At 37.5% G+C, this 12,708-nt stretch overlaps 1 protein-coding gene and 1 long non-coding RNA gene across 3 annotated transcripts in view; both read left to right on the plus strand.

The window, feature by feature from the left end:
• Positions 1-8,279, plus strand: part of LOC114647906 (C4b-binding protein alpha chain-like) — a 522,597-nt gene extending 514,318 nt beyond the window's left edge. Inside the window, exons 14-15 of one of the 2 annotated variants that reach the window (XM_051924818.1) lie at positions 196-224; positions 4,800-4,938. In XM_051924818.1, the coding sequence (XP_051780778.1) occupies positions 196-223 (28 nt within the window). In that variant the 3' untranslated portion in view covers position 224; positions 4,800-4,938. Of the gene's footprint in view, positions 1-195; positions 225-4,799 lie in introns of both variants that reach the window. The other variant, XM_028796599.2, reaches the window with a different exon arrangement.
• Positions 8,280-11,901: 3,622 nt separating this feature from the next.
• On the plus strand, positions 11,902-12,420 carry LOC127527159 (uncharacterized). The gene is made up of 3 exons (XR_007934457.1): positions 11,902-11,972; positions 12,018-12,083; positions 12,314-12,420. It is a non-coding gene; the product is annotated as an uncharacterized LOC127527159 (long non-coding RNA).
• Positions 12,421-12,708: the final 288 nt, after the last annotated feature.

Here is a 12,708-nt window from a genome sequence, read left to right on the forward strand (position 1 = left end):
TCATTCTGACTTGAAAATATCGCTTATATACTGTACCTTTTTTTTTATAGCACTGTTTTACTTGAATTGTTAATTTTGTCGTATACTATCAACTTGATTTCTTCTTAAACAATTGTATTTAGTTGTTTATGTGCAATTGAGTTAGTCTATGTTTCTTCTGTTTAATACAGAGGTTTTCTTGTTTGTTTTCCACAGGTCGGCAAAGGATAACAGGGTTCTCTAAGGTAACCATCATTTTCTTATGGCTTCTGAATTATATGTTAAGATTTTGTATGTTTGCTTTTCTGGTGTACAACATCCATGCTTAGTAGTGTCTTTGCTTATTTTGTTTGTAATGTAAAATTATACAATGTGCTGTTCTAATGGATAAGTTCATTCTGTTTATTGATGAAGCTTTTGGTTGGGTGGTGTACCACAAATCTTATGTTTTTTGAATTGAGTAATCATTCCCAACTGCTGTGTATGTTATATTTGCTTTAACTTGACATATGCTGCAAAGTGCTTTTTTAAGTTCAATCCCCAGCATTGTCTATGACCCTGAGTGAGTCAATCAAATTTCTTTTGTTTAATTAAAAATATTTGTAAACAGCTGTTGTATAGTTCAATACCTGTAAAATGCCCTGTAAAGTTGTATTACAAACAAACAGTATTACACAAAATTGTTTTTGTGAGGAACGATGATATTGACTTAAGAACTAGTAATGTAAAATAGCCATTGTTCAGAAATGTTAGGTACTTTCTAGTCTCGCCAACTTTGGCAGGTCTCAATTTTCTGATAGATAAAATGTGAACAATTTTTATTTTTTGTATTTCAGAGGCCTTGTCCACTAACTATGTAGCAAAGCAGCAGAATTAAATGGCCTTCATCCAGTTAGCAGTGAAACAGGAATTTTGCAGTGTTAAAGCTGTTTAGTCTCTACGGTTTATATTGTCACATAAACATTACTGGGGAGTTTGGGATAGTAATGAGGGTCAGAGTTTTGGATTGGATATTGGGGCATCTTCAGTAATGTTAGTGTAGTTGCGTTTTCCCAAAATTTCTAAAATTCAGCAGCTCTCACTCAAAAAATGGGATTCAACAAAGGCCTGACATGCAGAAATGATTCCACAGACAAAATATCTTCGTTTTTAAAAGTTTAGTTAAGTTTCAAAGTAAAACAGTTCACACAAAAAGGAAAATTAAAATAGCAGAAAATGGTCAGAAAACTGTATGCTTATCCCATTTCTAAGTTGAAAATGGGTCTTTCAAGTCCCTGCTTACTGGGACCAGTTCTAAACACAACAAGAGCTTATTATCTCACTGTTTCTCAGTTATAGCAAGAAGGTTCTATCTCTTATTAACTTATAGGGGGAAAAGACTATACCATTGTCTATGACTATGGAAGAAATTATATTCTATTCAAATTAAGCAAACTTTAATATAAGTTTAACTCAAAACTTTAAGTTTCTAAGATTGGCTCTTACAGTTAGGTCAATCTACTTTAGTTACAACTTAGTTGCTAAAAACTCCCATGAAACCTCATGTGGAAAAAGTGTTTCCAGGTTTATGTCTTTAATATAGCAACCCCACAGTATTGCATTTTTTAAATTACTGTATACATTTACTTAAACACTGTTGTCGACTGAGGGGAGCGCATTGGCCACAGAGGAAATGTTGGGGCACCAGCTGGGTTGCCCCTTTTAATATTCACAGTAAAGGCCTAAACATACATCTGAATAAAAAAAAACACAAATGCATGAGTGAATTACATAAACACATGAAAATCGTAAACATTTAATAATAATATTGTAACCCAACTCCCCCCACCCACCAATGAATGTAAAACTGGCAGTCATCTTTTGAGAAAATTCAGAAGTGGTCAAAGTAAAAACCCACATCTAAAGCTAAGTTTATTTTAGTTGGCTTGCTACCATTGTGTGATATGTAGTGTGCGTTTGCAAGGTTAGATTTGCAGTTTGTGGTACCTTTTATTTAACTCTCCATCATTTCCAATTATGTAAGTTTATTTGGGGTTTATTTCAGTTCTTATTGACTACAATTTTAGTTCCCTACTTTTTTTTTTTTTAAGTAAACTGTTGTTTCTGTACACTAGGCCTGTTCCAATTTGTGTACTGCTTTTCATTTATACCCTCCAAAACTTAATAATGGTACATCAAAGTTCAAATCTGACTGAAGCTGCCATTTTTACAGAATGTCTTACATAAATTACATTTATACCCAAAATCCCCAATCGTCCTGCTAATTACCTGTGCATTTCAGAACAATATAGTTTTTCTGTTAAATTGTGTTTTTCAGTGTTCATCAACAAAACCCAAGGTCAGTCACTAGGAAAAGCAAGAATTCATCTACAGCAGGAATGTTTTACTTATAGGGAATTGTATGTAGCATGTATAAGAGTAAGGAGCTCCAGTGAACTAATAATTAAAAAATCCTTCAAATATTATATACAGACTAGTACTGAGTTAGCTACAACAACAACAATATTTATTTATAAAGCACATTTTCATACAAGTGATGTAGCTTAAAGTGCAACATAGTACATCTAATACATCTGTTTAATTGACGGCACTATAATTCCTAGAAAATGTCTCAGGCAAAACCAAGTAGCACAGCTAATTAAATAATGCAAGTATATTGATTGGAGAATACCAGAAAACATGTTACATTAAAGGAAGCAATAGCCGTGTAAGCAGAAGTGATGTAACAAAGACACACCTGTAAGTGGTGAAGCTGTCCATTATTTTTATTTCATTCTAGACTTATAGCTGAATAGCTTATGGATGACTAATTTACAGTCTGTGATTGGAAACTGTATATTCAAAACCTGTTGCATGGTGTAGCAGGAAGCACCTTTATAATTATGATGGAAATGGTTAGCATATTATTTAATGCATCACACTTCATTACAATATGAAGTTTACATCTGATCCCAGTCTATGTAACATTGCAAATGAGTGTTGAATCAGCGGGCAACCACAAATTAAATCTGTTGTCTTCTGATAATCCACGCTGGTCACTTGAAAATTCATGGGTAGCACACACATTTTCCATTTGCATTTCTAGTGGCTACAACAGAGTGACAGAATAAGTTTTTATTTTCCCATTCTGTCATGATGTACTTGTCGGCTGTGAAAGACTTTATTAGTAAAGCCTATGAAATTAAATATGTGTTTTTCTGCAAAGTATGTCCTCATGAGCAGGAATAATACTGTGTCTTAGGCACAGTCGCATGCTAATTTAGAATAGAGCGTTGGCAACTTCACATGTACATTTTAAATTAGAGCCAGTAAGTAGCTAAGGCTCATCATCTTGCTTGTCTAAATGAACCCTCTACATGCACACGGGTCAAAAAGCCAAGTATAAACCAAAATAAATTTGAGTAAAATGAACATGAGTGCCTCAGAGCCCACCGATGACCTCACCTTTCACCTTAATGTAATCTGCTCTCATTGTCTTGTGCTGCTCCTTCCTCAAGCTGCCCCCCTTCCAGTATCCTCGGTGCATTTCCTGCCCTCGCCCCATGCTGTGTAAATTAAAGCATATGTGTTGGTATTTTCCAAGTTGAAGTTATTTTTTCACAATCAAAATATATATGTATTTACCATGGGACATTCTGTTGTGAAATGAAGCATTTTTTCTGCATTTTAAAAAATACAGTGTTTGTAGTTTAAAATGGAATTCGAAAGGCACAAATCTAAACTTGGAACAAAAGCCTTGTATTCTTGGCCTCTTTCTCTTTGGATCCCTATTTAAATTATAAACACAAACACTGTATTTTTTTTAAATGTATTAAAGACATCTTTTAAATTAGAGCATAATTTACTGTAGCAAATTAATACACAGTTGTAAAAATAACAATAGTAAAAATAATAATAGTTTTCACATGAAATATACCAAAATTATTCTTTAGTATGCTTAAAGGCGTTTTGTTGTGTCCATTTAGAAATTTAACTGAAGCTACTCTTTTGTGGAAAGCTCACAAGTTAAACACAAGCTTAAAAAGGACAGACATGTAGACAGCATAGTATTGGAATTATCTCTATGTATGCTTCATATAGAAACATCGACTTTATAATATAAGTTGGTCCTATCGACTCACAGATAATGCTGCCTCATGGCGTGCTCCTTGGCCCAAGTTTTTACATCTTTTCATAAGCAACAAGGGTGGTTACACAAGGTAACCAGTAAAGTGCCTGAAGTTTACATGACAACTGGACCTGATTTAATAAAAGATTTACACAAGCACCACAGAAAGGGATCTGTAACTACCTCCAGAAAATGAATGTACAGAATGACTCTACATGAATATTTACACCAGTGCCTAAATAGAAGCAATTCATCTGAATCTAATTTTTAAAAAGTGCTCATTTATTTTTGCAAATCTGTTTTTCCTAAGCTACATTCTATATGTTTCAAGCACTTTACAGTTTCTGGAACACAATAATAAAAAGTCTTCAATGTGTATCGTTAACCGTGCCCTTGAGCCAAAAGCCTTTTTAAAAGACGTCAGTTGTCATGTGATACCCAGAGTAGATGAATACGTTAATTTCTGTTATCTAATAGATTTTGTTCAGTTTCTTCTTGTATGCTTTTAAGAAGCAGTGTGGTGTGGGCAGGTCTACTTACCCAGGTGCATCTTGGACACTAATGTGTGATCGCCAATTTCTGGGAAGTCTTATACTCTCAGCTGACATGTCAAAGTTAAACGCATGACGGGTCACAATGAAGTTTTGGCTCCTTGATTCTGCCATACTGAATGTTAGTTCTAAACGCTTTTTCTTTTCTTTTCTCTTATTAGGAAACCTGCATCTGAAAGAAGTATGACAGAGTGGCACTAAAGAGAGGCGATGGAGGACTTCACATCTTCCTCTTGAATAATTATGCATTCACATTAATTGAATGAGGGGACAAAAATCATCCCTTTAAAAAAAACAAAAGCTTTGCTTGAAAACTGCTGTTAATAGTGTGGCTCTAGAGCAGTGGCTTGACAGCTTTACACCGTGGCTCTTGAGAGCAAGAAATTATTGTTAGCTTAATTTGAAATACCTTGTAGCAGTCAAGATTTTAAAATGCTCTAAAAGGCCGCAGTTACTGCACAGAAGCTTCTCCTTCTAAACTAAATCCAGTTGCATTTGTCTGTCAAAATGTCATGTTTCACAACGCTATGGCCTTTATTCACTGTTTTCAAATAAACTCTGTCTTTCAAAGGAATCTCATAAAAAGAAGAAATATTCACCAATGCCTGGAAGTAACATTGTCACACTGGTAGTATACTTTGTCAGTGTTTTCTGCTCAGAATTACGTTTCATATAGCATCAAATGAAATTTTTTGCTTAAAATATAGTATGGCACACCTAAAACTGGAAAAAACAGTCCGACTTTCTACTTCCATTGCTTAAACAGTGTCAATAATTGGTAAAGAAGTACAAAGCAGACACATAATTTATTGGCCTTTCCTATTTTTTTAAGCACATAAACATCACATAAAATTGAGAGATAGTATTAGACAGAAACTGGTTTGTTGCTTAATTACCAAGTTGAAGCGTATTACACAGATAGATATTTTTAGCAGAAAAATCATCTTATAAATGTTCTCGTCTTGTAGCAGAGGCTTCTTTGCAGTAATTGTCAGCTTCTTTAAAAAATGCACTTTAACCGTGTCAGACTGCTTGTTCATGATCCATAGTTGCATAAATTTGATAGTATGCGATTTAACGGTCATGCAAAAACTTTGGCATCAATTCAGTGACCTTCCCAAAACAAACCTCTTATTTGACAGTTACCAGCATTCAGTACAGCTTATAATTTGCATTATTTTAATAGTTCTAAATATAAACTGGTCTTTCCTGCATTACTGATGGCAGATTTGAAATAACTGGTCCAGGCATTTCTTCATTTTTTTGTTTCAGCTTTTCCAGCATAAGCTTGTAGAGAACTGGAGCCTTTCCTGTCCGTGGTGGGTGCGTCACAGGACTCGGTACTGGGTGGGGAGCTGCCAAGTTCACTCGGAGAAACCCTTATGGCCTCATCGTGCCTGAAAGGTTTAGAACTGATGACAGATCCGTCATTTTATCTTTAGACTGTCGATGGTGTGTGGAGGAAAATCGGGTGAATACTAGTAGAACATATTATGCAGAAAGTAGACCACCCAAGCAATGTGCTGTCCAGTTGGCCCACTGTACTCTTAAACAGCAGACTTTAGGATCTTAATGGGGATTTAAACCACAGACTTATTTTGATTTTAGGCATTCGGACGTACTGTAATGAAAAGCAAAGCACCAAAGGCTCAACCCATTTGTAGGTTACTTTGTATGAAGCCAGTTACAAGTAGCAGGAAGATAGTAGGAGTTTAGCACCTTAATGCTTGGGTGTCGTCAACATGAAGCAAAAGTTTAACTGCTGTGATTATAAAGTCACATATCTGGCAGGATTGTAAGGCTGTGGCTTCTTTTTATTTTGTGGCCACTTTTTTGTCTCTTATGATGATTATTCCCATGATGTAAATTAATTTTGTGCTGAAAAATTTTTATTACACTTAATGTAATTTATTTTATACTTGCCTGATTTTTTTTCTGTCTAATGAATATTTTTGTCATCATTGTTTGCTGTTTCATCTCATGTTTAAAATTTAGATCAGATCCTTGCTTTTTATACAATGAACACCTTACATCTGCTGCAAAATTGAGTTTAACCAGGAGTCTCGGCTGATTGTTCAGTCTAATGCAGTGCTTCCCAAACTGGGTCCTGGGACCCACTGTGGCTGCAGGTTTTTGTTTCAACCATCATCGATAACAACTGATCTCATTTAATTAGTTGTTTTTTTTTACATTTATAAGACATTTATTTCTAGTTTTTTCTAAAGCTATAAATGCTTAACTCTCTTAACTTGTTTTTCTGTTATTTTCCCCTTTTTCCTATGTAGTTTGCTCCCTTCATTTAACCCTAATACTGACAATTAACAACCAGCATTGCAGACACCCAGGATGATGAAAGCAGCAACGACTTCAGTGTCAGACTCGCTAATTAGTAAATAATCAATTAAATAACCAGAACACCTAGAAAAGCAGACTGAGAATTGGGTTTAAAATACTGTTTAAAAAAATGACATATTCCCCATATAACTACTTATTACATTTTAATAAAAATCTACCAAATTTAGTTTGTAATTTCTACATTGACTCCAAAACACAGAAACAGGGAAATAATAACTCGCTTAATTAGGCTGAGAGGCCAATGAAAAACGGAAGTTGGTTGGAACAAATACCTGTAAACACGGGGGTCCCGAGGACCGAGTTTGGGAACCACTGGTCTAAATGGTTTCTAGATTCCCTATGACTTCCTTTCACTTCAAAAATGTTTATTTTTGTACCATACATTTATGAGATTTTCTTTTTCATGATGTATGTCTAAATGTAATTTGCTAAATGTGTGAGCCCAACAGTTTTATTCAGTGAGACTGAAATCACAAATAAGTAAGCATAAATACAGTTCTGCTTGCACTATAAGATGGATAAAAATGTGAAAAATTATTGTAACTGTTCAATGTCTAAAGTTGTCTTTAGCTTTCAAATTGGCACTTTGTTTCTTTTACTTTTAATTCTGATTTATGTTATCTTCATTTTTTTCATTATTTTCTTAGAAGTAAGCCTTTGAGTAAGTGCCACCAAATGTTAAAAATTGTGCCTTTCGAACAGTTTTAGTACTTTTGTTTTAAAAGAATACTCCACCCAAACACATTTTCTTTATCTGTTACATATCCTAGTAATGAGTGAGAAAAATCTTTATTTTTGTGTTTATATGTAGAATGGAGCTTTTGAATTTAAGACCCACCTCTCCCCTCATTCACTAGTCATTAATCCAAAATGGTACATTGCCATTTGTGATTTTTTAATGCCACTGACCTTCTGCTTGTTGGATTTGTGCATATCTGAGGTGCTACAAGGCACACGGTGTATTCCACCTGATGATGATGATGATTTCACGTGCATTTCCCCTCATTGACGATGCTTTGCAATGTTGATACGCTGTGAAGCAGAAAGTTAACCAATAAATGTGATTTTATTGGACAAGATGAATAAATGACTGGTGAGGTGAGTCTCCCATTTAAAAGCTCAATTTGGTTTAAACATGCTCTGTAGCCATTCATGAATTCATTTTCAGTAAGTGGTTTATTTAACAATATTTTAGCAAAAGTAAATGTTTGGGATGTTGTAAGCATATAACTGGATATTTGGCATATGAATTTTGACACAAGTAAATGGAGATTTTTTTCCAAGAACTTTTGGTTATTGTTTGCTGTGTTGGTCCCAACTGAAGACTGTTGTATCAGGAACTTTGATCTGTCACTTTTCCATAATAACAATAGATTTGTTTTTTTTAGGACAATTACAAAGAAATGGCTCTTCCTAAAGCTGTAAATTGTTAGTAAAGGTATGTGCTTGTGTGTGGAGAGAAAGAGGGTCGGTCACATTCATGGGGTAATGACTGGCTTGGGGCTGTACAAAAGAAAAAGTGTGAGATGTCGTCTGTTAAAAAAAGAAATAAGTATCGTCAATAGCTGCATTATGGCTCTAAACTGTGACCCCCTGTGTCACTATAACTCTTCATAAGTTTGGGGCATTTGAATTTCAGTCGTCAAGCTTTTTCATCAAAGCCGCACTTCTTCCAGGCAAGTAATATTTCAAATTTCTTAATGACACTTTGATCAGGTAACACTGCAGCTTTCTGATTGACTGCTGTTTATATTGGCTTTTGGGTGATTTGGACCAAAGGTTTAGAAGTGCCATCTTTGTTCACAAAGTTCTAAGCACCCCTTTAGTGTTCATAGGTGTCTTAACATTCATGTTGCTGTACTCAGAGCAAATAGTTGATTATAATATTCTATATTAAAATGTGAATTCATTCAAATATATTTAATTGTAGATTTTAAAATTTGGGGGCCCTGTTAATATTCCTGTCTCAGGTACACCAAACTTGATCATTAACACCTTTTCTCCAAGGTAAGATTTTAACAAAAAAATAATACTAAAACATAAAAACATAAACTAGAAGAAATACATTGATTGGAACAAAAAAGACGGACCCCAAACTACCCCCCAGCCCCACGCAGCTCAGTGGTAGATGAATCTGGTTCTAGAGAGGCATGCTGACCTGATAATTGTCATGTTTTGATTTCCTTCAAGCAGACCACTTAGACCGTCTCTCCTGGAGGGCCGCACTGGCTGTGGGTTTTTGTTCCCACCCAGTTGGTTCATTTGAAACCAATCCTTACCAAAAGCAGACCGTACTTAATTGCATGGCTTGTTGGTTTTTTAACTCTGTCAAGTTATTTTATTCTTGTATTGTACATTTTTTCCTTTCAAATGATATGTTCTAGAAATACACGGTATATTGGGAACCGTGTTATCAACCGATGATCAATAAAAATGATGACATCGGTACAGATCAGATGTGTACAGTTTAACCAATACTGATGACCGATATACTTCAGGCTTGCCAACCTTGTCCGTTCTCTGAATATTTTTAATACATTTTTTTCATTGTTCAATGAGGCAGCCATTAACTGCAGAAAAACACGCGTGCAGCACACCTCCTTGCCCTCTCAGACAAAAAAAACACCAATATTCCTAGTTTAGATTTTGCACATTGTTCATTTGTTGGACAACAGTCATTAATAAAGCAGCACATCAGCTGTGTGGTCATAGTTTTCTGTGAAGCAGGAACACAACAGAGCTGCTATCCGGTCTACCTGCAGAAATGTGATAATGGGAGGAGGCTGCAGAATTCAATCATTCAATACCACAAATGTGAAGAACCACCATGATGAATTACACACGGAACTTCTAGCAGCTCATGCTACCAAAACAAAACATGAGTCACATGCTACCAGGCATACTAGTGGTAGCCTCATACAGTAAGCCATTCAAAACGTGAAGATATTTTCACAAGACCACGCCAGAGCTAAAGGCGTAGCTACTAAAATAATGGAAATGATTGCCCTTGATGACCAACTTTTTTCCCTAGTTGAGGACGAGGGACTACTGCACCATTTAGAACCTCAGTACATTCATTAAATGGTCGATTAGTTTGCAGATGTCTCACTGCCTGCATTATATGGCATGATTGCTATGCGTGTCCATGATACAATATCACCAGCATTACCTTCTCTACATATACGTGGTGCTCAGACATCATCCCCATGAGCATGCGGAGCCTAACGGCACACTGAATAGATGAACATTTTGCGGCAAAGAGCTTTGTGTTGCATGCTAATGAGTTATCCGGTTCTCATTCTGTAACTTTCGTTGCACAGGCTTTCAATTCCATGTTTGCGATGTGGAACATTTCAAAAAGTAATGTGCACATTGTGCTCCATGACAGTGCTCACATTACGACAAAAGCTATGGAAGAAAGTGACATTAAAAGTTTAGGCCTCATGCCACACACTGCTGTAAATGAAGGCTTTCTGAGCCAGAGAAGCATCTCGAACTGCATTGCCATTGGGAAGCAAATAGTTACTCATTTTAAACACTCGTGGCCTGCCATTTCACAGCTGAGGGAAATGCAAACAGAATATCTTTATCCATCCTCCTCACTTCCATTCCCATCACTGTTTTGCCCATGTATTCATTGTCATGTCCATACCACTTCAGCCTGCTTTCCTGTCCTTTCTCAGATGTCTCTCCCACTTTTGCTCTACCTCTGCTTGTCTCCTTTCTTATTCTGCCCCTCTCTGTAATTCCACAAATCCATCTCAACCTTCTCATTTCTGCCACATCCAACTTCTCCTGTGCTCGCTTTATTTACTTGGCCCCATACATCATTGCTGGTGTTAATGACTGTCTTAAAAATCTCACCTTTCACCTTCACCAGAATTCAAATACAAACTGACCAGACAGTAAAATGACAGCCTCTGGTCAATTGATCAAACACCTAAATGGAGAAAGTGCATTAATTAAACGGTCAGAAGCTTCTGTGAACCGCCTGCCATCATAAGGTCATCTAAAGCTTCCATCCATCCATTTTCCAACCCGCTGAATTTGAACACAGGGTCACGGGGGTCTGCTGGAGCCAATCCCAGCCAACACAGGGCACAAGGCAGGAACCAATCCCGGGCAGGGTGCCAACCCACCGCAGGACACACACCCACACACCAAGCACACACTAGGGACAATTTAGAATCACCAATCCACGTAACCTGCATGTCTTTGGACTGTGGGAGGAAACCCACTCAGACACGGGGAGAACATGCAAACTCCACGCAGAGAGGACCCGGGAAGCCATCTAAAGCTTAAAGAGCCCAAGTGCACTAATTAGACCTACATGGCAGGCATGCCAGGAGGAAACTTTGCAGATGGACACTGGTGCAACAATCTCCATCCACACTAGCATTTTCACATAAGTTTTATAAGTATCTCCGTCCAAGTGTAAATGCGTGTGACGTAGACGTTCATCTACATTGGGTACGCATGCATTGGCAGAAGGAAAATCCTTGAAGGGATAGGTATGCGGTTGGCCACAGGATTTATCAGAAAACATTTTAACGACTAGTAAATTATTTGCGTCTTGCATGTTTGCAGCCTTTAAACTGTATAAAATGCAATTTAAGTGCTGCATTCAAATAAGGTAATGCAGGTAACACAGATATTTAAATGTTGGGGTGCCAACCCAGTTGTCTCCATTTAATTCAGTCACAGAAAATGTAATTAAAGGGCAATTATGTGACAGTACAAACATAACAAAAAGAAAACCCAAAAATTGGAAAGCAGTCTGGCTAAGATAGTGAGCTTTGTCTCTGTCTTCAAGTTATAAGGAGCTCCATTGTACAGTTCAGCCTGTTCACAACTGACCACCACCTTCTGTCAAAGGTGGGCTTTATAGGTGAGAAACAGAAGGGGAGGAGTCTGTCAGAGGCGGGCTTTATAGGCAAGAAACTGGAAGGGGAGGAGTCTGTCAGAGGCGGGCTTTATAGGTGAGAAACAGAAGGGGAGGAGTCTGTCAGAGGCGGGCTTTATAGGCAAGAAACTGGAAGGGGAGGAGTCTGTCAGAGGCGGGCTTTATAGGTGAGAAACCAGAAGGGGAGGTGTCTGTCAGAGGCGGGCTTTATAGGCAAGAAACTGGAAGGGGAGGGGTCTGTCAGAGGCGGGCTTTATAGGTGAGAAACCAGAAGGGGAGGAGTCTGTCAGAGGCGGGCTTTATAGGCAAGAAACTGGAAGGGGAGGTGTCTGTCAGAGGCGGGCTTTATAGGTGAGAAACCAGAAGGGGAGGAGTCTGTCAGAGGCAGGCTTTATAGGCGAGAAACCAGAAGGGGAGGAGTCTGTCAGAGGTGAACATTATAGGTGAGAAACCAGAAGGGGAGGAGTCTGTCAGAGGCGGGCTTTATAGGCAAGAAACTGGAAGGGGAGGAGTCTGTCACCCTCACTGGCTGTCGTCTTGGTACTGTGGAGGGAAGAAAAGAGGAGGTTAGCACAAGCACCGCCTCTTGGCCTGTGCCCAAAGTGTGACCCACAGACACACAAGATATTTATAAAATGCAATTTAAGTGCTCATACAGGTAAGAAACACAACCAGTGCCATTGCAAGCCATTCTTCTATGTCTGCTGTGTTGAAATACGTTTTCTACCATGAAGGATGACCAGTCAGGGAATGAAATGTCGTAATGAGCAGGATCCAATCAGGGAAAGGCTATGTAATAAGCATGAGCAAAT

This window comes from Erpetoichthys calabaricus, chromosome 3, assembly GCF_900747795.2.
Source record: "Erpetoichthys calabaricus chromosome 3, fErpCal1.3, whole genome shotgun sequence".
NCBI lineage: Eukaryota > Metazoa > Chordata > Cladistia > Polypteriformes > Polypteridae > Erpetoichthys > Erpetoichthys calabaricus.